Source organism: Podarcis liolepis, assembly GCF_965112155.1.
Source record: "Podarcis liolepis genome assembly, chromosome: 5".
Classification (NCBI taxonomy): domain Eukaryota; kingdom Metazoa; phylum Chordata; class Lepidosauria; order Squamata; family Lacertidae; genus Podarcis; species Podarcis liolepis.
This window is the reverse complement of record NC_139556.1, coordinates 46,227,329-46,252,996: the sequence shown is the minus strand read 5'-3', so window position 1 is coordinate 46,252,996 and position 25,668 is coordinate 46,227,329. Positions and strand designations below refer to the sequence as shown.

Genomic DNA, 25,668 nt, shown 5'->3' with positions numbered 1-25,668 from the left:
CAGCTACTTATGTATTTGCATGTGCATTTGATGAAGTTACAACCATAGGGCATTCTGTCAGATGGCTGTTGAGTTGGAAGAAATTTAGTATCTAGAGAACTATTTGATGGCTGGGGAAAATGTGAGCAGAACACATGGATTCTGGATACAGTGGAACCTTGGGTTGCAAACGTGATACGTGTGGGAGGCACGTTTGCAACCCACACCGTTTGAAACCTGCAGTGCTGCATCTGCACACACGTGGGTCGCGATTAGGTGCTTCTGCGCATGCGCAAAGCGCGATTTAGTGTTTCTGCGCATGCGCGAGTGCCGAAACCCGGAAGTAACCTGTTCTGGTACTTCCGGGTTCGGCGCAGTGCACAACCCGAAATCACATAACCTGAAGCGTCTCTAACCTGATGTACCACTGTATAAAGAATTGAAAGAATGTCTGAATTCTCTTAACAAAAGCAGGAGGTCCAGGGGCTTGACAGCAGTAGGTTTCCATGGGAATCTTTTATGGCAGTAAGATTTGTGCTCAGTGCCGTGGAAGGAATGATGGAAAAAGTAATCGAAATGGTGAAGCAGAGTTAGAATATAAGCAGCCAAGTTTTGGCATGGAAGTGAAGGAATGTATGTGTAGCACTAGAAAAGCAGAATGTAGGTAGTCAAGGCAACAGGCTTGTCATAGGAAACTGCCTTTTATCAAGTCAGACAATTTGTTCATCTAACTCTGCATTATCTACCCTGACCGGCAGCAGATCTCCAAGATCATAGACAAAGAACCTTCTGCGTTCAAAGCGTGTGCTCTGCTACTGCTTTGTGGCAGCTCCAAAGCTTTAGCTGTAGGTGTTAATCCCTATGGGGAGGTAGATGTGGCACATGATAGTGGGAAAACGTCCTTGATGGCATTGAAGAGGGACTGATACTAAATAATAGTGCAAATTAACCTTTGGCAACGCCCAGGAAGCCACTTGGGTGTTACACATGGCAGCTGCCTTCACTTCCTACACAGTGCGTTTTAAAAGGAATATCTAACATCTACAGATACTGCTTTTGAGGCAACACAGGCACAAACTAAGGGATTTAAACCTCTTTCCCCATCTTGGAAGTACATCTGAAGTTGGATGATCCGATTTTTCTAGAGAATAAAATCTCAGGCAGAAAAATGGTACATTAGAAAAAAAATATAATATGAAAGAGTGAGGGTGATAACGTGTGCTAAACAAATGCTGTCTTATATGGAAATAAATATCTGCATAGGGTTATTTATGCTTACATGAAGTGTTCTGACATTGGGGCAGGGGATAGTATATTATTATGAAATAGGGATGTTATAAATGAAGAGAAAACAGGTGAATAGGAAGGGCAAATGTTGGTGAGACAAAGGTTAAATTGAATTGACAGTTCTGCTACATATGGACAGCAACAAAACTGAGCTGCTGGATCAAAGAGTGCCTATATGGATTGATGGAACAGGTGTGATGTAAATGTCAAGGTAGACAAGGTGAACATAGCTCCCGAAATTGAGGAGCGTCAAAACACTAGAATCTGTCTGGCCTGCTTGTGACTGCTGTAAAGTTCTGCAGCAAATGATAGCACTCATTCCTTATTGGTTTGTAGAGCTGAAAGCTGACAGTGTGAGGTATTATTTTATTTCCCCCTCTGGTATTATCAGGCTTTAAGGCATGGAAGGAAGGCCTGCTCCATATCCCTGAGTTATACTTCTGGGTACAGTATCAAAACAATATAGAATTACATCTCAGGCTGTGCTTTAAGCCATCCAGTGCTCTGATCTGGAGGAAAGGCAAGATGGAACGAAGTGTATTTGTTTTGGTATTATAGCTCAAACAAGTGGTCTTAGTTTAATATATTTTTCAAGGTGGGCATTCAGAAATGATTTCACAGCTTGTTTTCTTAGCGCTGTTGTGCTTGAATCATGAGTATGTTGTTCTCAAGGAGGCTCACCTGCATCCAGACCTTTTAACTGATGTCCCAGACTGAGTTAGGACATAGTTGAGCTGATTCATTTTAACTGACTTTTCCAGACTCTACATTGCATTGTGGAACAAAGTTATGTGTTTATTTTGTTAAATGAAAATCCACACTCTTTCCATTTTTAAAAAACCCATGCTCAAGGCAGCTTATAACGTGCATTTTTAACAAGAGCAACAACATTAAACTGAGAAAGACTCTCCTCCCTGGAAGAGAGGGGAGTGGTTGTGGGTGGGAGACCGAGCTCCACCCCTGGTAGGGGGCATTAGCCCCCTCCCCTCCTACCTGGCTGGTGCCCACGCCCACCGGAGGTGGCCAACCAGGTGCCTCCGGGGGGGGGGTGTAGCAGCTTAATGCTGTGGTGCCAGCTCCGCCCCCCTCCTCATTCGTCGTTGTCCCTCAGCGAGTCACCCACCCTCCACTCCCATTTAGCTCAGGGTATAGGTTTTTGGCCTTGCTATGGACCTTAGGTTGGTCGCCCTGGTTGGCTGGGGGGCCTGGTAGGAATTTTTCCATTTGGCATTAGGCCTTTTGGTTTTTTCGCCTACCTCGTAGCAATCGTCACAACTTTTGTGGTATTGGTGGGTAGGTTAGGCATTGGATTCATGTGTTGTGCTGTGTCAAGGGCTAGGTGTGGCCATTGCCTATGCTATCTACCGTGGGTTATTCCGTTAAAGGAATCTGGCGGTCGTGTATTCCGTCCGATGCCTGCTTGGCGGGAGGCCATGGCACGACCCTCGGTGACATCAGGGGGTGAGCCTATAGTTGGATGAGCATCAACAGGCTCCACCTACTGTTGAATAAACCTACCACCTATAGTCATCCAATGCCTAAGCAAATGCCTTTTCACTGCTGTAATCAATAAAGTTGTGGCCTTTTCTTGCCCATTAACCTTATATCACGTGTCCTTGTGTATTTATTTCACATAGCGGGGTCGGGCCCTCGATCCACAAGAATTAAAAACCAGCAACAGGAAACTCTAAAACAAGATCCATTAAAAACATCCAGAAAAATCAACTAAAGTGATAGAACCACTAAAATAGAAGCTGAAAGGAGCAAACACGATTTTACCTTGTGCCTATATGCTGTATGGGGAGATCCCAAGTGGGCTGAGTCCAAAGTCAAAGTTATACCTCAGTAAAAAGTTAATAGATGGTCTTGGTCAGTTTTCCCCTATATTCCATAAAAGTACTGGTGGTATAAGGGACGTGGGTGGCGCTGTGGTCTAAACCACAGAGCCTAGGGCTTGCCGATCAGAAGGTTGATGGTTCGAATCCCCGCTACGGGGTGAGCTCCCGTTGCCCGGTCCCTGCTCCTGCCAACCTAGCAGTTTGAAAGCATGTCAAGTGCAAGTAGATAAATAGGTACCACTCTGGCGGGAAGGTAAATGGCGTTTCCATGCGCTGCTCTGGTTTGCCAGAAATGGTTTAGTCATGCTAGCTGCATGACCCGGAAACTGTCTGCGGACAAACACCAGCTCCCTTGGCCTAAAGAGCGAGATGAGTGCCGCAACCCCAGTGTCGTCCACAACTGGACCTAACAGTCAGGGGTACCTTTACCTTTACCTTGTGGTATACAGGACAGGTTGCTTCTTTAAAGTTATGAAAAATCACATTTTTTGATCTGTAAATAATAATGATTGGAATAAGATTGATGCTGTTTTTCTGTTTACTAATACAGTTTCTAAAACTGCAATAAGTATTTAAAAAACATACTTGAAAAAAACCCTTTTCAAATAGCTGCATAGCTATTTACATGCCTTCTTCATTGCATCAGATTTGCGGCAAGTGGAGAATGCCTGCAGGCAAGGATGCAGAATTTTTTTTATAACTTAGAATCCATCTCTTCCAAGTTATAAAAACTTCTCTGTCTTTTCAACTGCATGTTTCTTTCTTGATTAGGCAGGCACTTTGATTAAAATCTTGTCTCGTTTTTTGTTTTTATAAGCTTTGTTGCCCGCCACCTTGATATTTTATGAGAGTTGGTAGCGTATAAATATTTTTACAAATAAATGGATGTGTACATTTTTCTTTTGTGAAGGTTGCAATTCCCATTGAAGATGTAAACCGCAGTCACTTAAGGTTTACCTTTCGGCACAGGTCATCACAGGACTGTGAGTACTTCTCCCCTGCTCATTTTACTTGTAGTGTCTGTGTTTAAGGAAGTCTCTGTTTAGTTTTTATTAATGATTTGGAGTCTTTTTTTCCTGAATTTGGGCCCTTTCCCTCTGACCTCACTTTAGCTGACTTTTGCTATACTTTCCTCCCCTTTGCATTTCCACAAGTGAGTCAGTTGTCAACAGTGGGTGCTGGCAGGTAAGTAAGGATATTTTTATGGGGAAAATAAACTAGCTTGCTTGCATTTGTGTGATCCTCATTGGTTGTGGAGTTCAGTTGTGAGGAATGCTTGCTATAGTAACTTACTTGTTAGCCAAGTGCCGAGTCCACCAGGCTTATGATAATGTTCTGATTAAAGTTTGATATTTTTTACGTTCCCTGTATCTGGCTTGTGTGGACTTTTAATTTCTCACAATTTATAAGTAAAAAAATATATGCATGGCTTGTGTGCTTGAGTTAGTCTGGCTCTCTTAACTAATGTGCTTGTATTTTCTGAAGAGTTGCAGTTTGAATTTTCATTACGCCATCAGCATAAGAATCAAAGCTTTAATCGTGTAACCTTCACTTGAATGTATTTAAGAACTTGTAATATTTGACACCTACTCTATAATGGATAATGCTTGTGTAATTAAAAGCTGCTATTTTGATATAAAAATTAGTCATAAGAATGAAAGTAGTGCTTCCTTTAATAGAATATTTAACAGTTTCACTAATGAAAAACAATATGCGGCAAATTACTGTCATATTTATGAGACTGAACTACAAATTGATTCAGTAGGAAGCAGTCACATTATGTTGCAGCAGTTCATGGGTGGCCAGACCTATTGAGCTTTGGATTATTGCATTCATTATGGGTTAAGACTCAGGACTGCCACAGCGCTTTTTCATATATATTTTTGGACTGCCATAGGGTTGATGAGTGTTGCCCTTCTGTCTCTATTTCTCATCTGCTTGCCCTGTCACTTTGCTTCCTTGAACTCACACCAGCGGGTTCTTTTATTATTAATGAGAGAAAATGGAAGTAGCTGATTATAGGCTCATTGGGTTCAGCTGTTGACCCAAAAGGAAACATGAACTTTCTACTGCTGTGTAGATTATATTTCGGGCTTTCCTTACATTATTATAAAGATAGTGTGTTTTAATGGGTTGTGGGGAAAGGTCCTGAAATCACAGCCCTCCCCCAAAGTGCTTTCTTTCTTAAGAAATTGAGGAAGATAGGCTTTAAGAACAGACACTATTATTATTTATAAAATTTGTATACTGCCCTTCATCTGAAGATCACAAGGTAGTCACAACATAAAAATAAAAAAGAGAATACAAAATACATAATAAACAAAAATAGAAACAAACCAATAACCCCCCCTCCCAGAAACACATTTAAAAGGCCATAGAATATTAATCAGTCCGAGGCCTGATTGAAGAGAAATCTTTTTGCCTGCTGCTTAAAGATATACAATGAAGGCACCAGCCGAGCTTCCTCAGGAAAAGCATTCCACAAATGGGAAGCCACCCTCAGGACCTCTTGTGGAGGAGGCACACAAAGAAGGGCCTCACATTATGATTGCAGGGTCCAGGTTGGTTAAATTGAGTGTAGCACTTGAATTTCATTCTGCATAAGAAGTTGAGATAGTCCGGAATAAATAATACTGTTTGAAGTTAGTTAAACACTATCACTGAAACTTCCTTTAAGGAGTAAAGAACCACTATCTTAGAAAGTAAGTATTTCTAACCTGGTTATAATAATTATTTTTCGCAGCACTTTTTCTTCATGTGTACATTCTTGAATAATCTTTCTCATGAGCGTATGAAGCCGCCTGAAGATTAATAGCACACTGTAGCCCAGACTTCCTAAAGTAATGCTTTTCACATGTTTTGGATCACAATTCCCATCATTCCAGACTATTGGCTACATTGTCTGGAGTTGTAGTTCAAAATATCCAAAGAGCACCAGGTTTGGAAAAACTGCTCTAGCCCTTGTGTCTTGTGTCACGTAGTGTATGGGTAGCCAACATGGTGTCCTACAGAGGTTTAGGAGTACAACTTCCATTATCTCCAATCATTAGGCATGCTGATGGGATTTACAGATGACAACATCTGACAGATACATGTTGGCTACCCCTGTGCTACTGTATAGTCTTATGATGGGCCCAGGGCCAGAATACAACATAGCAAGAGAGAGCCAATTTAAGGGTGTGCAAAGGGCCCAAGGGCCCTGCCTGTATTTTGGAATTTTGGAGATAGAGGAGGAGGCATAAGGGAGCATGAGCTCACTATTCTACCTGACTCCTTTTGTTGCATTAATCAGGGATTTGGTAAACAGCTTGTGTAGCTGGTCTTCTAGGCGTTTGAATGTGGATGCCTTGCTGGTAAATGTGGGTAACTTCTCATGAGCTGCCTTATGTGGAGTGGCACATCCGGGTCACTGTTACGTATACATCTCATTGCAATCTGGCGCATAGTGCTGGGGGTGGAGCATTAATCTTGGAGCCATTTTTAACAGAACACTTTTATAATTTTCATTCTGTGAGTACAAAAAAGGCAAGTGGATATACCCTGTATTTCTAAATTTCCAGTTTATTCTGAACACAGACAGCCTTATTTAACATAAGGCTATTTACTAGACTTCATGTGTGGTATTAGAACAACCCGTGTCTGCATTCTTGAGTGTCTTCATCTGTAGTCATTATCATTGATTTACAATATGTTTCTGTACTTAAACAGCCAAAGATAAATCTGAGAAAATATTTGCCCTGGCGTTTGTTAAATTGATGAGATATGATGGAACAACACTACGGGATGGAGAGCATGATCTTATAGTGTACAAGGTATTATTCTCACCATATGCTGCAGTACTTTGAGAATACAAATATTTAAGGAATGGTTATTTTGTACAGTGTGATGTAGAAGTATAGCTTTTGCCTATATTCAGATGTTATTCCCTTAGTAACGGAAAAATAATGTAGGTTATAAGGAAGAAGAGTGAAACTTTACTTTTGTACAGCTGCTTAAGAAAAAATTAAAACAACTTACTGAGCCCACTATGCTTTCTTAGTTTGGAGCTTTTCTAATGGATAATGTGAAACATTTTCCTTTTTTGTTCATCCTTCCCTCTAGGTAGGTAACTTGGAATATTGGTGGGTTTAACAGGTGTTGAAAAGCCATTAATTTTGCTGTGTGACATGTTTTTGATCTACTCTTTGAAAGCTTTGAGGGGGAAAGTGTCTTCAAGTTGTAGTCTCATTTAAAATGAAATAAGCTGTGATTAAATGCAGAATAAAAAATGTTTTCAGCAGCTATACTTAATGTTTGCATTTTATTTGGGAATAATGTTGCAGGCAGAAGCAAAGAAGCTAGAAGATTTTTCGACTTATTTAAGCTTGCCCTCTACTAAAATAGAATTGGAGGAAAAAGGTCACTCAACGGCTGGCAAGGGCATGCAAAATCTTGGAAGCTGCACCATCAGTAAAGATTCCTTTCAGATTTCTACTCTAGTTTGTTCAACGAAGCTAACTCAAAATGGTGAGGAAGATTATCACATCCTAGAATAAAAACAACAACCTTGCATTTGTAAAGAATAATAATATAGGCAGCTGTTTGTTGAAGTTGAGTCTCCCTTATGATACTCCTGGGTTGGGAAACATATTTTGGTCATGGACCTTATATTTAAAAAATCTGGATTTCTTGCAAAAGTTGGGTGACTGACCTTCTGTAAAGTCTTATCAGTTGCATTGTATTTATCTAAAGGATGTGCACACTCTTGGAAATAATAAATGAAAATGGCAGAAGAAAGACAATGTTTAGGAGAAACTTGAGTAATATTCAACTTTCCTAGATATATTTGAACTTCTGTTGGTAAGGGCCTATGTATGAGAGTATTATTATTATTATTAGACTTCTGATTTTGTTTTATCCAAGAAGAAGAGTATAGAGGGGATCAGTGGTAATCCATTACTTCAAAATATTTCAAAATCTGATGTGTTTTAGGAGGGCATGCTTATTATAAATTTATTTTATTCATAGCAATTAATCTTATTAACTTACTTTACTTTTAGACTGCCTTTCAGCCAGATGACAAGAGTTAAACAATATAAAAACGACACAAGTTAAACCGATATAAAAATAGATTTGGGGAAAAAACACAGTTCGGCAGCAAGCATAAAACATGCATATAATCCACCTCCATATGTATGAAAAGATACACTGATGTAAAAAAAAAGAAATATGAACACTGAGGGGAAATAGGTGAGAGGGAGTTCTACAAACGGAAAGCCGCTACAGTGTGACTCCCTAATCTGAGTCACTTTGTACAAAAGGCCATACTGGTTGACAGATCATAAGAGAAGCTGCCTGCAGATCACACTTTAAATTGGGCACAGTAGCAAGTAGACACCCAGAACAGCTCCTGGGAAGTTGGTGTTCTATGATGTTTTTTCACTGTGCTGTTCAAAACTCCCGTGGCAAGAAGAGCCCCGTGTGGAACACATTATGGTACTCTAACCAGGGTATTGGCCACTGTGGTCAGGCTATGCCAGCCTAGGAAAGACCATAGTTGGTGAACCATGCATAGCTAAAAGTAGGTATTCCTAGCCATGGAAGCCGCTTGAGCCTTGGGTGACAAAGCTGAATTCAGGAGTAACTGGTCCTTCAGGGGGAATGCAAGACCCTACAGGTAGTTTTCTGAAATTCCCTGACATGAGAACCACCCATCAACAACACATCTGCCTTGTTGGAATTCAACATGGATGTGTTATTTAAGCATGCTTTTTAGCCACAGATTCCCACAACTTGGTTCACAAATTGCAAATTGAAATCGCACAAACAGTTCGAACTGAAACACCAAAGATAAAATGGTACTCTGTTTAATCTTGTTTATTCTTTGTACGATTTCACCTGCATCCTCAAGGAAAGGACTTGGTTTAGTGGCGCTTAATAGATACCTCTCTTTCCCACTCCCACTTTGTACAAACACCCTGTGGTTATAATAGGTACCCAGACAAGGAGGAGAACTGAATGAGGATTATGTGGGGGCATGTTCATGGACCCATCATTCTGCATTTCTCTGAGAAACAGCTTTGCTGAGTCCCATGTTAATTGCTCTGCATGTGGATGATGTGCCTGTTCTAGAATAATTATTCCCATAAATGTTTTTTAATCACATTTATTATTTTGTTATCTCCTTCCCCCCTTTTTTCCTTTTAGATGTTCACTGGGACCTTTGTTAGAAGCAATACTCTTGCTTCAGGATATGATTATGAATTTAGGAAAAGGAATAAAGAAGTGCTTCCAACAGCTTGTAATGCAGGGGTTGGAGTAGATAGGGAACTGCTGTTCAGGAAAGCAAATAAGAACCTTTGATGACCAGCTTCTAGATAAACAGTTCTGTTAAAAATTGTATTAGAAAATTAAGGAATAAAAATATAGGTGGTGTTACTGTTGAGCTGGGTTGAAGAAATGCACAGGTAATGATATCTGGACACTGGATAAATTGTTATTCTTGGTGAGATGGAAATCTGACATCTGACTGCCATTTTTGGCAACTGCCTCATGTTTTTTGGATCTGATTGACATATGTGACATTTAAGGAAAAGCTTTTGTTATTTTGCAGTGTTATTTTGCAGTGTTCAGCTCCACAATGATTTTCATGCATTGTTGAGGCAATGGTAAATCTTAAAGCATTTTCAATATTTAAACAAATGCTTACATTTGTAATTCATGTGTTAAAGCTGACAATAAGTCTGTGTTGATGCTGCCTTTATTGCTAGACAAAACCATAATTGACTTTGGAGAGTAATTTCTTCATTTTTGAAGTTCTCCTGTATTCTTTCTGTCAAGTTTATTCAGTATGTTAAATGAGGTTTTATGGTTACTTTTAGCATCTTTGAAATTGAGCTGTTATACATTCCATATGTCAGTTGATCTGGATGTATGTTTGCACTGGATTGTATACTGCATAAGTGCTGAGTCCTAAGCACATTTTTGCAGACACATTTTTGTATATATTCAGCTAATTGTGGTAGGATCTTGGGAAGCTCAACATGTTGATTTTGTTTTTATATGGCAATGGTCTAAAAAGTTTCTTTTTCAACCTAATGTTTCTCTTCCTAATAAATTTTAAAAGTCAAATGTTTCAGGGCACCCCGTGCCGATTAGTAGAAAGCCTCCCTAATATTTCATTTGCAGCCCCTATTCTTTCTTCATCCTGGCAGAACAACAAAAATCAAAGACTAATCCTATCTTTTCATGCCATAAAGGAGTGTGCTGACTTTAAAATAGAGGTTCATGGGGCAGCATTGTATTTTAAATATGGATCATAATCCATTGTTCTACCAGTTGACCTGCAATCCTTTCAGACATTACCAGTATGTTTAGAACTGTAGCTGGATTCATAACATTACAGACACTGCCCTTCCCTGACATAATCCTAATACTGCATTAGTGATGTTTGAATGACAGGATCATGTTTGTTGGGTAAATCATGGTAAAAGTCCAAATGCTTACCACCATCTCTTGAGGTGCCTATTTTGGGGAGTAGAAACCTATAGCCCTCCAGAAGTTGACTTAAATTCCTATAATCCCTCACCTGGGAGCTGTTCAACAACTGGAAGGCCAAAGACACCCCATTGCTGATTTATAAGGAAATTTCTCACACTGTCTACTTACTTGCACTTCAGATTTTACCAGTGTGTTGTTGGACTATATACCATTTTGGAATACATGAAGGAAATAACAAGATTTAATGCTCCCTTCTACTCTGGAAGAGACAGAGTGGCATGCAATATTCTGTCCGTGTAGTTAGCTTTCTTATTTATCACAAAAATTTTATCTTTATGTCTGTCCAAATTACGCTGTGCAAATTTTGAGTTCAATAATACTTAAAAAAGTGTATAGGATTGCAGCCTGAGTTGTTTATATATATATAATATATATATGCAGGTTTTGGTGTCTTCGGGTGTCTTCCCGTGTAAGAGTTGGGGTGTCTAGGCGACGTTTCGACGAGGTCTCACTCGTCATCTTCAGGCTGGTGCTTTCGGCTTCTTGTTACTGGAACAGAGCAGGATCTCAGTGTTTGAGTTCCTATAAATACTGTTGAGGGGTGTGGTGTATAGCCTCCAACGTTCTGGGCAGAGAGGAAGTTCCCAGGTTAGTGTGCCTTTTCTTCTTTTGTTCCTTAATTACTTGAGGGATATCTTGAGTGATTTCTTGAGTGATATTCTGAGTACCACTTAGGAGGGTCATTAAGTGTGGATTAGTTGCTAAAGCTTTCGTGTCTTGACCTCAGTGGTACTCAGAATATCACTCAAGAAATCACTCAAGATATCCCTCAAGTAATTAAGGAACAAAAGAAGAAAAGGCACACTAACCTGGGAACTTCCTCTCTGCCCAGAACGTTGGAGGCTATACACCACACCCCTCAACAGTATTTATAGGAACTCAAACACTGAGATCCTGCTCTGTTCCAGTAACAAGAAGCCGAAAGCACCAGCCTGAAGATGACGAGTGAGACCTCGTCGAAACGTCGCCTAGACACCCCAACTCTTACACGGGAAGACACCCGAAGACACCAAAACCTGCATTCCTGTACCCGTGAAAATCTACGAAAGCAAATAATATATATATATATATATATATATATACACACACACACACCACTTGCCTGTAAACACAACAAAAACACCTAAGTGGTTTACAATATAAAATAAAACATTTAAATTATCTATAAAACTGGTATTAAAAATAAAAAAGATTAAGAACTACGCTAGCTAAAAGGAAACAAAATGCATTTTACTTCTGTATGTCTGGTTAGGCTTGCCGAAACAAATATGTTTTAAGCAGATGCCGAAAAGAATACAGTAAGGATGTCTGCCTGGTGTCAAGAGGCAGGGAGTTCCAAAGTTTATGTGCTGCCACACTAAAATATTGTTTTCTTGCAGTTGTTTCCATCTCTGCATTGTATTCTATTGGCATTAGAGCTAACAGATTTGCCTTTTTCTGGTTGTTTCTGTGTTGTTTACTCTTAGTGGACTTGCTGGGGCTGCTGAAGTGGCGATCGAACACAAACCTTCTGCAACAGAATCTGAGACAACTGATGAAGGTTGATGGAGGTGAAGTGGTTAAGGTAACAAATCCATTTTCCAGCAGCTGTTTGGCTGATATATTGACTTGAAAGCATATTTAACTCTTGTTTCTATATCTAATATAGCTACCGTCGTGCAGTATTACTTTTAAATGTATACATTTTTTTACCATATATGATAATAGGGTGATTCTGTAAAAGTGCTTTATGGTTTTTACTAAGTGAAACAACCTGCTCATTATTTGTTGATAAAATTGATTATTTACCTCCACTTGATACTGAAGAGGAAAAATGAATTTCAGAGAATGTTCTTGGAAGTTTTAAGTCTGGCTCATGCTGATAGGTGACAGAAATTGTGCATTGATTTATGCGCACACCAACTCAGATAAAACTTAATTGCATGTAGTGATGCATAGGGTTTTTGCCAAGGTTTGGTCAAGCTGTTGATAACCATAGTAAAATAACATGAGAGAGCAGTGTTTGGGCAGATTAGATAGACATGGGTATGCATATGCATATGTACAGTATCTTTTATACTGGCAAAGCCCACACAAGAAATTAATAACAGCAACAAACATCCCCCAACAAACCTCCGTAAACAATACTCAAGCCCCACTTAGCATGGTCAGGGATGTCAAATGTGTAATCTCACTACTTCTGGAAGACACCAGGTTGGTTACCCTAGTTTTATACTATTATATAGAATATAATTATATACTATTATATAGTATTTTATACTATTACATAGTATTTTGTATACCTGTATTTTGTTAAAATAGCAATTTTAATATTTCTTTGCAGTTTCTCCAAGACACACTAGATGCGCTCTTCAACATAATGATGGAGAATTCTGAGAGTGAAACATTTGACACTCTGGTGTTTGATGCCTTGGTAATTTATAGATTTTCATTTAATTTATTCATGTTATTATCCCCTGGAAATAGCAGAGCAGCTAATATAGAGCTTCACATGGTTTCCATGTAGGGCCTCTTCATTTTGGCAGCTCCTTAGCCTTTGGGTGACCAATGATGTTTTTGGCTGGTAAAAATAACGTCTTTGGGTATTTATACTGCTATTTCCCCAAAGTGATTGGAAATCTATGTTTAAATGAATTTTGATGGACTAATTAAATAATTGTAATTTCATATCTAGAACTGGAAGAGAACTGAGTTTGGATGGCTGAGTAAAATACATACCATAAAAGAGCACAATTTTTGTTTCAGTGTAGCTGTGTATTGTGTTTTTCCCATTGTTGTGAAACAAAAACGACCATTTCAGTCTATGAAGCCCCATGTACTTCACAGGGACCAACTTGTTTCTTTTCCAATTTGTTTTCTGACATTCTGTATTGTAAAAACAGAATTTTAGCTTAAATAAAAAAAATAAGTTCCTCTTAAAAGGGCAAAATATCAATTCCTGTGGGATGGGGTTTATCAGCGCTGTGGTGCTGGGATAAAGAAGGAGTTTAACCTTATCTAACATTTCACACATCATTTGCCGGTGGGTGTTCATAGTCTTTGGCCCTCAGTTTTTACCCCTGGATTTGAGAACTACTATGATACATTCGGATGTTACATAAGAGGCACGCTGTTGCTTGAGCTCATAATATATTGTGCTAGTATAGCTGTTAAATCTGAAGGTGTTGTAGGATTCTGTGATAGTATGGAGCAGAAGGTGATACAAGGGAACAAATTTTGAGGATGTACGGTTCAGTGTGATGACAAAGATAAATTGGCCGTGTACAAAATGGCCGTGTGTGAGCAGCCCCTCAATCTAGAGGTGAAATCAAAGCAGGAACATTGTAGATAGAGGTAGCTGATTTTTTTCTCAGATAAAGGAATCTTGCAGGTAGAACGGGGTGGGGTGGGGTGGGGTGGGGTGGGGTGGGGTGGTCTTTTCAGATTTCACTTCAGAGCAGGAGTACAATATTAGCAAAGGTTCAAAAGATAGCTCTTGGATACATTAAGGTTATATTACAAAAACAACAACCCAAGAACAACAAAAAGGCAGTAAGAATATTTGTTGTTATTATTTTCCTTTTTATGTGTCAGAATTCTCACTGTTATCAACACGGGAAAGTTACACCCTTTGGCATGCACACCAAATTAAATAATTTCATTTAATTGTTAATAACAGGTGGCGGTGTGTCACGCTAGTGACCTGGCAGGGAATGTTACATGCTCCTAAAGCATATTTCTATGTGAACTGGAGTACAGGTAGCTGCTCTCCTGAAATATCACCCCAGCAAGAAAACATTTTCCCATTTTGTTCCTAACAAAAGTATATATCCATTAATTGCAAGAAGCTGTGGTTGGCTCTGGAAGTCTTTCATCCTGACAGGAATCCCTGCAACCTCAGCCTCACTTGCCACCACCACAAGTACCTGTGTCTTAAACTAATATTTTTAGGTGAATTTTATATGCATATGGGGAAATGGATACAGATATAGAGCATTCAAAGATGATTGTTGGCAGTTTCTAGGGCTTTTCCCTCAAGGCAATTTTCCCTCAAGCCATTTTACTTCCACATCTCAGCTCTCTCCAACAGAGTTCTGCTTTCCCTGACTCTTGACCCCCCACAGACCAATAACCATCCAAGTGACTCAAACCTCCAGGAAGTGAGTGTGAAATTTGCCTTTCTCCCTTCCGTCAGAACTTGTCACCCAACAACCTCTGCTGAATAGGCTTTCATGATACAAGGCCTCCTCGCAGTCTGGGGGTCCCAGAATATATATTCTTATTAAACACAGTCATAATTACACACACACACACACACACACACACACACACACACACACAGCATTTCTCCACACAGAGAAATGGTTTTAGCTTTAGTACAAGAGAGATCTATTTGAATATCTCACAGAAAATGTTCTTTTAAAAAGGCATTTCTATTATTTTCTTTTATTCCCCAGGTAATATTGGGTGTCACATGCTAGTGTGTCACGCCGATGTAGGGAACTTAAATCGCCTTTGTATATAAAAATATATACAATATATAAAAATATACAATATAAAATATATACAATATAAAAAACTGCCCGCTGGGCACCTGGGAAATAATGTGTACAATTTCCAGATCCCTGATAGTGGAAAAGTTTATGTCACTGTGTCCAAAGTTAGACTTTCTGAGCCAGAATGCATTCATTTAAAGAGGTAAAGAATTAAAAGTGACTATCTAACGATGATAAAGCCAGCAAACCTAAACAATTCCGTAGAAAATTCAAAATATCCAGTTTCGGTTCATCAGCGGTGAAGAGGGCGAGGCCTCTTTTAAAAGCTACCTCTTCAACATTTGAGTTCACCTTCTGAAGGCCTTTGTTTGGCTCAAGTGACAATTTTAAGTGCCTGCTCAAAATTGCACTCTGCCCTCCTTCTTTGAAATCGAATGTATGAAGATTAAATCCCCCTCACAAGTATACCTGGCACTTTGGAGGTCCCTTCTAACTATCTGTTTCCATTAAAAATGTAAACATTCAGAATACTATATTCTCATGATAATGGAGTGTCTTTTCAAACTGAACAGGTATTTATCATTGGACTAATTGCTGACCGGAAGTTCCAGCATTTTAACCCTGTTTTAGAAACCTACATTAAGAAACATTTCAGCGCTACTTTGGCCTACACGTAAGCTTTTAATTCTTCTTCTTTTTTGACCAAGTAATATGTGTTGCAAGCTTCAGAATGTTTAAAAGCTACAATTGTGATGTCTGGTTATGTTAGCTTGGTGGAGTGTTTAGGCTTATCAGCTCTTGAAGTTCAAGGCTGGATACTTACCATACATTTAAAGCATGTTACCCTTCCTTCTAAAGAATCATTGGACCTGTAGCTTGTTAAGGGTGCTAGGAATTATAGCTCTGTGGTGGTAAACTACAGTTTCCAGGATTCGTTTTTTTGGGATGGGCTTAAAATGTATGGTGTATCCCAGCCCAAATGATATCCCAGGGCTATTGGAGGAGATGTGCCATCTTACTCCTATGGTTACTTTCGGAGTGTAAAGATTGAGTTATGTATGTCAGGTCAATCTCGGTAATGGTTGGAGTTACCCATTTCCTCCCTTTCAGAGGCGTTAAAATGCAGTTCATATTTATAAATGGGAATTAGTTGGAGTAAAATGAGATTATAATTGTGGCAATATTAAAAACCTGGTATCACGACACTTTTCTCACACACTTTTCTTTCCCTGAATGTCCACCAAAACCTGAGCTGTAGCATTTCTGATTCTATATTTGGGGTCAGCAGTTTATAGTCTGGAGTTATTGAACAGTTAAAAGTAATAGATACAATAAATTAAAATAACTAATTTTTAAGAATGTTAACTGTCACAAGCTCTTGTGACAGGAAAGGGCTATTCGTTTAATGCACACACAACTTGTGTAACATTCTGTAGTGTTCATTTTTCACTTAAATTACGTCAGTTATTGCTTGTCCTGAATGGTGCTAATAATGTTGAGACTTATGTGTGTTTATGTAGCTTTAATCTAATATTACTGCATTGAATGATTAGTTGTGAGGGAAATGCCCACAAATAAAACAAGCCTGTTCATTGAAAGATAGATAGGTAGGTAGGTAGATAAATAGATAGGTAGATAGATAGATAGATAGATAGATAGATAGATAGATAAATAAAAAGCACACATATGACTGATTGCAATACCTGCTTAATTTTTGTCACTGAGGGATATCCAGTTGTGGCATGCCATTTGCACAAGAGATGTCCACTTGTGTAAAGGACTTATTATTTTTTCCTTGCAGTCCTGGATGCACCCCCAAAATCTGTGGGTTGTGGGAGTGGTGCTTTGGAGCAGATGGGGGAGGGGTTCAGGAGGATGCAGGAAGTAAGGGAGATATTTTATTTGCCTTGTGTAGCATTGGATTTTACTCACAGCTATTATTGGGAAAGAGCTATTTATTTTTTAAAATTTTATAACTAAACATATAAATCCATTAGGAATAATTGCTAGTTTGCATTTGGAAGATTTTGTCAGTATTAATGGCATCCTTATGGACGATACATACAGTGGAATCTGCTAACAGAATAGTGTTACCAATCAAATCTTAGTTTTCAGTAATGCCATTGTAAATTAATTGACTTAGGATACCTGCAACACCTTTATTTATTGGGCAAAGGGCTGCAAAATGAATATTTATTTATTAAATTTTTATACTGCCCTTCAACCCATAGATCTTAGGGTGGGTTCACAACGTAAAAATACAAGATAAAAAACCCCACAAAATCCACAATAAAAAATAAATGCAGTGAAAAGGGACTGTTTCAAATGCAGGCCCCCACTAAAGAAGTCAAGCCCAGCAATCTTCATGGCTGCATTCTCAGGTCACACTAAGGGGGTCACCAGTGCAGTGCTCATGTGCGCAGTTGTGACCTTTGGGACTTCACCTGGTTTTCACAAAGGCTCTTGAGCCTTCCCTCCTTCATTGCTCCCTTCTTCATTAGGTGGTGAATGTGGTTACCTTCCTCCCCCTTAAAGTCAATAGAGATGGAGGAAGTTGGAAGATCTATTTCCTCTTTCAGCTCTAGGTGCTTTTCAAGGCTTGGGAGTAGCACCACAGCAGTTGAATGGAAAGCCATCTTTCAAAGGGAAGGGGGGGGGGAGGTGAGAGGCCTGACAAAGTGAGAAGAAGAAGATGGAGAAACTAGGAGTAGACAGGAAGGGGGAAAGTTGGGTGCCTCAGGAGTGCGAGAGATCCTTATGAAATTGCATAATTTTTTCATGGGTCCCCCAACCACCATCAGATCACATTTTTCTCTGTGGACGGAACCATACAAATTATGCATCCAGTTTACTCTTTGCTGTCATGGCGCAGAAGAGTTCTTTGAACCATTGCCATGGTATACTTGATTGTGACTGTTGCATGCCAGTAAATAATTTTCATTTTTCAGAACCTACTTCTTTTTATCTCCTCGTATAGAAAACTGACAAAAGTTTTAAGAACCTATGTGGATAATGCTGCTGTCACTGATCAACTATTCAAAGCTATGAAATCTTTGGAATACATCTTCAAATTTATTGTACGGTCAAGAATTTTGTTCAACCAGTACGTATAGTAGCTTCTCTTATTATTATAGCTTTCAAATTATTTAATTCTTCTCTTATTAATATTAGATAAGGTGAGGCATATTATTATTTTGGGTATACTGAAAATATTGCCGTGTTTCTGATTAAATGCATGTTGACCATTATTACGCTGTGTTCAGATTTTTTCTCTCCTGCTGACTGATAATTAATTCATTTGATGATTCTGGTAAGATAATATGCAGTTTGTCTCAATAAGTAGGCAAAGTCTCCAAATTTTAATGATGCAGTAACAGATCATTCTTCAACTCCCTATCCTATTTGATCATACAGATGCTTAGGTAACATTGACTCTGACATAGAGTTAAGATTATCTCTTAGCTATAAGGAAAATGCTTAGTCAGTGTTATTTTAGGATAAGGTAAGTTTGCATTTATTGTGCTTTGTACTGTTTCTAAATATTAGCGGTAGCAAATGTGGTGCTCTCTAGTTGCTATTGGACCTCAACTTCCATTAAACCCAATATTAGAGTTGTACTCCAACAAAATTTGGAGGCACCATGTTGGCCTTTTAGATGATGATGATGATGATGATGATGATGATGATGGTATTGTTTTTCAGACTTTATGAAAACAAAGGCGAAGCTGATTTTAGGGAATCTTTACTTCAGCTGTTTAAGTCTATCAATGAAATGATGAGCAGTGCCTCTGAGCAGACTGTTATAGTAAAGGTATGATTTGGAAACGAAGAATAACAAGGTTTTTAATATTGTGTACTAAGTGCGTTTGAGATTCATTATTTTGATTTTAATACAGTGGTACGTCGGGTTACATACACTTCAGGTTACAGACGCTTCAGGTTACAGACTCTGTTAAACCAGAAATAGTACCTCGGGTTAAGAACTTTGCTTCAGGATGAGAACAGAAATCGTGTGGCGGCGGTGCGGCAGCAGCGGGAGGCCCCATTAGCTAAAGTGGTTCTTCAGGTTAAGAACAGTTTCAGGTTAAGAACAGACCTCTGGAACGAATTAAGTTCTTAACCCGAGGTACCACTGTATACAAATAATAATTAGCATTAATATCTTTTTCAGAGGGTTAAGGTATTGAATGTATTTTCATGTCATGTCTGTGGGACCTCATCATCCCTCAAACCTCACAGCCATGTAAATAGGGGGTTGTCAGGACTGCAGTTGGAGATCGGAAAGGATTAATCTCCCTCCCTGGACTGTCCTGATCAGAAGCAGGACTTCCCATGGATTTAATTAATAAAAGAAAAAAAATCAGACTAACGATTTAACATAATGTATAGTTTAGGCAGCTGATTTCAGGAGGGCGTCGCTGAGCTATTGGGTTAGGCTTAGGTTTCATCCTGATGATGAGACAGTAGGAAAACTCCTCGGGAATGTAATTGGCTTCCAATCAGTTTCTTGCTCCTGCCTAGGTTTATTCTAGTTCATGCACACCATGCTCAACTGTGTTTTAGTAATGTGTAAATGTAGCCAGTGTGTCTTTACCAAAGCCATAGAAAAATCTTTAGAAGTATGCATATTATGAGAGGCTTCAATTCCTTGTTCTGCAAAATTATGTTGAGAATCTGTGTGCTAAAGTAGAATTTTGTATTGTGGAATGTCCTTTTGAAGCCTTGTTTAAGTTCCTTTCTTGAAGCTAGAAAAAGATACATCAGTAGAACATTAATAGCAGAATATGGAGTACAGCAATAGACTTTCTGATATTGCAGTGGTACAGGTTTGGTTTTGCTGTGCAGTGTGTTTTGCACAGAGGTAGATGCATCTGTTGTGGCCACCCCCACCCCCACCGCTTTAGCACCTTAGCAAAAAAATCCCAACACAAACCCTTATTCACATTTGCTTATTAATAGTTCATAATTTCATTGTATTTTTTTTTAAATCATACCCTACTCCTTAGCCACAAAAGACGCTCTAAACAAGTTGCACAAATAATTAAATCTTTCCACAATAAAAAATAACCATCTCTCCCTTCCTGCCTCTCCCCCCCCCCCTCTCTCACACACACACCTTCTTCTATATTGCAGTCTCTCTTCACTTATCTAGGTCCCCACACTGTGGTGATCTTTGAGCAATTGGCGATTTGTGAAATTATAGTTCTATTAATTTAGATCAGCCTAGAAAATACCTTTCCATATTCTGTTACAGAGTAGTTAGTCATTTAAATAAATGAGAAATTTGTTTCCTATAATAACTCTGCTTGCGAACTGTGTCATTTTCATTAAAGAATAATTAACTTTACGGTGGTTGAGCTTCTGCCGCAATATATAGGATGCCTTGAAAGATACAGAAAATGTTCCATGGTGAGCATGTTGTCTTCACTTAACAGAAGGGAAAATAGGATTTGAGAACTATTTAAATGACTAGATAGCCTCGCACCATTTCATTCTTTTTTTTAACACTGGTTTTCTTTATTTTAATGGTACAGAAGATAAATTTTGAGAAAACAATTGTTACAACAGTAAACAACAAGTAACTTGTCCTAATAAAATTACAGACTTTTATCATGCCATTTGTTAAAGTTTCATTTGATTACTCTTAAGAGATCACGCCACATTCTCCCATGAGTACTGGGAGGATTTCTGCCACAGTCTTAACAATTTATGTATTCAATAAACATTTGCCATATGTTATCAAAGGAATATGTGTTTGCCCTTTGCTGCTCTCACCTGGCATGTTAGTTTCTCAGCCAATGCTGTTGACCATACTCTGTTATACATAGAATCAATGTTCAGCCCATCAACGGTTTTCCAACATCTGGCTTGTCTCCATATGAGCAAGCAGTCAATAGCAGTCATCCACAGGATAATCATGAGCAGACGGGAACAGGCTATTGCTTGTGAGAGGCTGCCTTATCTGGTATTCAGAGAGGTGCCACTCTTAACATCGGACAGCTGCGTACTGGACACACTCAGGGAGGGTTTACATCTAGAGTTAGCTTCCCTGCCCAATCATCCTTCCTTCTGTGGTCTTGGTAGATTACCCCCTCCCCCGCAAAATAATAATAATGAGGATTATCAGGAGATGCTGTATGTCATTTGTTGGCCATTCTTGCAGAATGCTTCTCTAGATATTATTAAAGATTCTTGACAATTGCCAAACTGGGAGGTTCCTTACTGGACCTAAAATACCTCAACCAGTTCATCACTTAGCACAGCTTCAGAATGGAAGCCCAGTTATCTACCAGAGTAGCTCTCTGCCTGGGAGACTTCCTGACATCTATTCACCTGATGGAAGTCTACCTTCATAATCCCATGCACTCTAGCCACAGGGGGAAAAAATTAGTTTATATTTAAGCAGTAAAGGTTAATGCATCCCTGAGAGCTAACTCAGGGTTAGGAGTCCATTGTTAGAGCAGTTAGTTACTTGGAGTTGAAAAACAAGGACTGGAAATTGATTGGTTGGCTGGCTGGCTGGCTGGCTACACTTCTGTAGAAGTATTTTAATGATGATGATAAAAATTTATCTCTGCCAAGACAAAACTGAAATAAAGTTGTCATCAGCTAAAAAAGAAAAAGTGCATTTTTGACATGTCTACAGAGGAGATACGAGTGCTTAGCTACAAATTCCCCAGAACATGTATCCTTACCCCAGTTCCTCCTTGAAACTTCTCTAATTTGTTGCTTTTTATGTATACTACATTTATAAACTTTGCCCCCTTGAGTCTTGAAATCCCTCATTTCTTTAGGGAGTAGCATATAATAAGGCAAACAAAACCTTTTAATTTACTATATATTTTGAAAATTGGTTTATGTGTTCACCCATTTGTTCGTTTTCCATGTGTTTGAATAATTCTAAAGATATTGTTGCCAAATTTGGTACAAAAGTTCCCACGGTGGGGGGGGGGCGGTGTTGGTTGATGTTTGGACACTGACCACCATTTTTAATCAAGATGGCAGATCAGAAAATTACTTTGGAGTGACTTCTCCCATTTTATAGCATAGCTTTGGCTGCCTATTGAGTTTTCATCACCAAACTCAGCATGAAGGTTCCAGAGGTGGGTGTGGCAGACTTCATCACCATGTGGATGCCAGACACATTTTGAATCAAGATGGTGGACCAAAACGTCACTTTGATGTGACTCTGCCTGAATTCTGACATAGCTTCCTCTGCCTTGCAAGATGTTGTTGCCAAACCTGGCACGGGGGTACCTGAAGTTGAGCTTAAGCTCTTCATTGATGTTTGGATGCCAGGCATGATTTTGAATCAAGATGGTTGGCCAAACATGACATTGGTGCGATTTCACCAGACTTTTGGCGTGAGAGGTCCAAGCTCACAAATTCCACAATCCATTTTTTAAAATCACAATATTTTTTGGATTCTAAAAATTTCCATGCATTGGCAGACCCTCCCTGTTACGTTTCCTATAAAGCAGAACAGGAATTTCATAGGGTCTAAGCATGATACCTAGGAATGATGGAGGACCAAACTTTCATTTATTTGCCTGGTGATGATGGCAATACATGCCATCCTTAGGTTGATTAAACTCTGTCGTTTTTGTTATCATGGGAACAGGGGCACAAACTTTGGCTCTGTGCTGTACAAATATGTTAGTAATTCTAATTAAAAACGTTAATTTAAGAAGTTAACAAACTGCTTAATTGTCGGTAATTGTTCCTGATGTTGCATTGGTATCTGATGATTGTCATCTGAAATTAATATCCCTGTGCTCATGTATATCAGCATCTGGGAATAGCCAAGATAGTAATGATGCCACTAATCATGCGGGGTTTCATTTCAGCTACAGCGTGCAAACCAAGTAAGAGGTTGCATTTTCTGCTTAGCTTTCATAAGAATTAGTATTGACCTTTCATAATATTAGCTGGCTTTCTGATTAAACCAGTTTAGAGTCACTCTCTTTCCTTTCCCTTTTCTAACTATATTACAATTTTAACAAGATGAGAAATACTGTCTGTACTCTGGTCAGAGCTTATTTTGCCAGATTTCCCTTTATTTCAGACGCACTGAAACAGTGATTAAATAGGAAACTACAACACAACCCAGCAGTACTATTCTTTTATTTTAATGACCAGATATATATAAAGAAATAGGCTATATATATTATAAAAAAAGACTTAAACCCAGGCCATCAGTTAAAATGAAATCCGTATCAGTTTGTTTTATATTGTACCTTTCTATGCAGAATTCTGTGGCTGTAACCCAAATGCCTACTTTAAATATGCCCAAAGGCTTGTGGAATGTACAGTGGGGTTTTTTTCCCTTTTCCTCTGAACCATGATCCCCCCCCCCCCAAATACAATATTAGAAACTCTTCTGATTTTAAAATTGTTTACAGAGGAGTCAGGTAATATTTTGCTGATGTTTCACCCCCTGATGCTAAAGTACAGATTTTCAATGTCTGGATTCCCTCTTGGGAAATTGCTGTTGTCCTGGAACCTATACCATTCCTTAATTGAAAATGTTTGCTTCTAATGGCTTTTTATAATTCCTTGATATAGTGTAGCCCCCACTCCCTCCAAATGATCTATTGTAGAGCCTAATAATACCCAATATACATAAGTAAAGTGAATATATAAATAAGGAAATACGTGGGATGTTCTCTAAGCAGCTAGTTCAGCTTTGACACAGCAATTTTTTACCCATTTAAAAAGCCTTACTTTCATACCACCAATGGAGCATACATTCATTCTAACCTGGAAACAACCACAGTTTGACGTGAAACTCTCAGCCGGTGTTACTTATGCCAAAAACAAAACCTACCGTATTTTTCGCACCATAGGGCGCACCGGACCATAGGGCGCACCCAGTTTTTAGGGGGGGAATTCAAGAAAAAAAATCTTTTCCCCCCCCGCAGCCCCAAAGAGCAGCGTACAGGCTGCACACAACCTCTCCCTGCCGGAGGGGTTGCGTGCAGCTATGGATCAAGCCAAGGCAGCGAGCGGGATGGATCTCGCTCGCTGTTTTGGCTTCCCCTAGCCCCGTGCAGCCTCTCCCTCCCGGAAGAGGCTGCGTGGGGCTAAAGAATCCATAGCCCCGTGCAGCCTCTCCTTGGCAGAGGGGTTGCGCGCAGCTATGGAGGAAGCCAAGGCAGCGAGCGGGATGGATCCCGCTCGCTGTTTTGGCTTCCCCTTTAGCCCCGTGCAGCCTCTCCTTGGCGGAGGGGCTGCACAGGGCTTTCCTGGCTTTACTGGGAGGTGGGGGGATTCCCTCACCTCTCCCAAAAGCCCGCAGAAGCCGTGCAAACCCTTTAAAGAGATCGCGACTTCTCCTGGCTTTCCTGGGAGGTGGGGGGATTCCCCCACCTCCCGCAAAACCGGCAGAAGCTGCGCGCCTTTTAAAAGGGCTGCACGGCTTCTCCTGGCTTTCCTGGGAGGCGGGGGGATTCCCTCACCTCCCGCAAAACCGGCAGAAGCTGCGCGCCTTTTAAAAGGGCTGCACGGCTTCTCCTGGCTTTCCTGGGAGGCGGGGGGATTCCCCCGCCTCCCGCAAAACCAGGCTCCCCCCCGCCAGCCTTCTAACCAAGTCGGGGGACAGCGGGAAGGGCGCACTGCGCCCCTGCCGCTGTCTCCCGAGTTTGCGGGGCTGGCGACGGGGAGGAGCAGGCTTCTCCCCCCGCCAGCCTTCTAGCCAAGTCGGGGGACAGCGGCAAAGGCGCGCTGCGCCCCTGCCGCTGTCCCCCGAGTTTGCGGGGCTGGCGACGTGGAGGAGCAGGCTTCTCCCCCCGCCAGCCTTCTAGCCAAGTCGGGGGACAGCGTCAAAGGCGCGCTGTGCCCCTGCCGCTGTCCCCCGAGTTTGCGGGGCTGGCGATGGGGAGGAGCAGGCTTCTCCCCCCGCCAGCCTTGTAGCCAAGTCGGGGGACAGCGGCAAAGGCGCGCTGCGCCCCTGCCGCTGTCCCCCGAGTTTGCGGGGCTGGCGATGGGGAGGAGCAGGCTTCTCCCCCCGCCAGCCTTGTAGCCAAGTCGGGGGACAGCGGCAAAGGCGCGCTGCGCCCCTGCCGCTGTCCCCCGAGTTTGCGGGGCTGGCGATGGGGAGGAGCAGGCTTCTCCCCCCGCCAGCCTTCTAGACAAGTCGGGGGACAGCGGCAAAGGTGCGCTGCGCCTCTCCCGCTGTCCCCCGAGTTTGCGGGGCTGGCGACGGGGAGGAGCAGGCTTCTCCCCCCGCCAGCCTTCTAGCCAAGTCGGGGGACAGCGGCAAAGGCGCGCTGCGCCCCTGCCGCTGTCCCCCGAGTTTGTGGGGCTGGCGGTGGGGCTCTCCTGAAGCCTGGAGAGCGAGAGGGGTCGGTGCGCACCGACCCCTCTCGCTCTCCAGGCTTCAGCGAAAGCCTGCATTCGCACCATAGGACGCACACACATTTCCCCTTCATTTTTGGAGGGGAAAAAGTGCGTCCTATAGTGCGAAAAATACGGTATTTGCATTATGAGGTAGCATTAGAGTTGAACTCCCCTTGGCCTGGTCAGTCATCAGGAATGAATATATTGGTGAA

At 40.6% G+C, this 25,668-nt stretch overlaps 1 protein-coding gene across 2 annotated transcripts in view; it reads left to right on the top strand.

Annotated features, from left to right (window-relative positions):
• The window catches only part of DOCK1 (dedicator of cytokinesis 1), a 365,804-nt gene that overhangs the window by 78,642 nt on the left and 261,494 nt on the right, over positions 1-25,668 (top strand). For both annotated transcript variants that reach the window (XM_083506102.1, XM_083506101.1), the window contains exons 16-23: positions 4,015-4,087; positions 6,813-6,916; positions 7,427-7,610; positions 12,110-12,207; positions 12,967-13,056; positions 15,691-15,791; positions 18,096-18,221; positions 18,821-18,929. In XM_083506102.1, the coding sequence (XP_083362228.1) occupies positions 4,015-4,087; positions 6,813-6,916; positions 7,427-7,610; positions 12,110-12,207; positions 12,967-13,056; positions 15,691-15,791; positions 18,096-18,221; positions 18,821-18,929 (885 nt within the window). The remainder of the gene's footprint in view (positions 1-4,014; positions 4,088-6,812; positions 6,917-7,426; positions 7,611-12,109; positions 12,208-12,966; positions 13,057-15,690; positions 15,792-18,095; positions 18,222-18,820; positions 18,930-25,668) is intronic.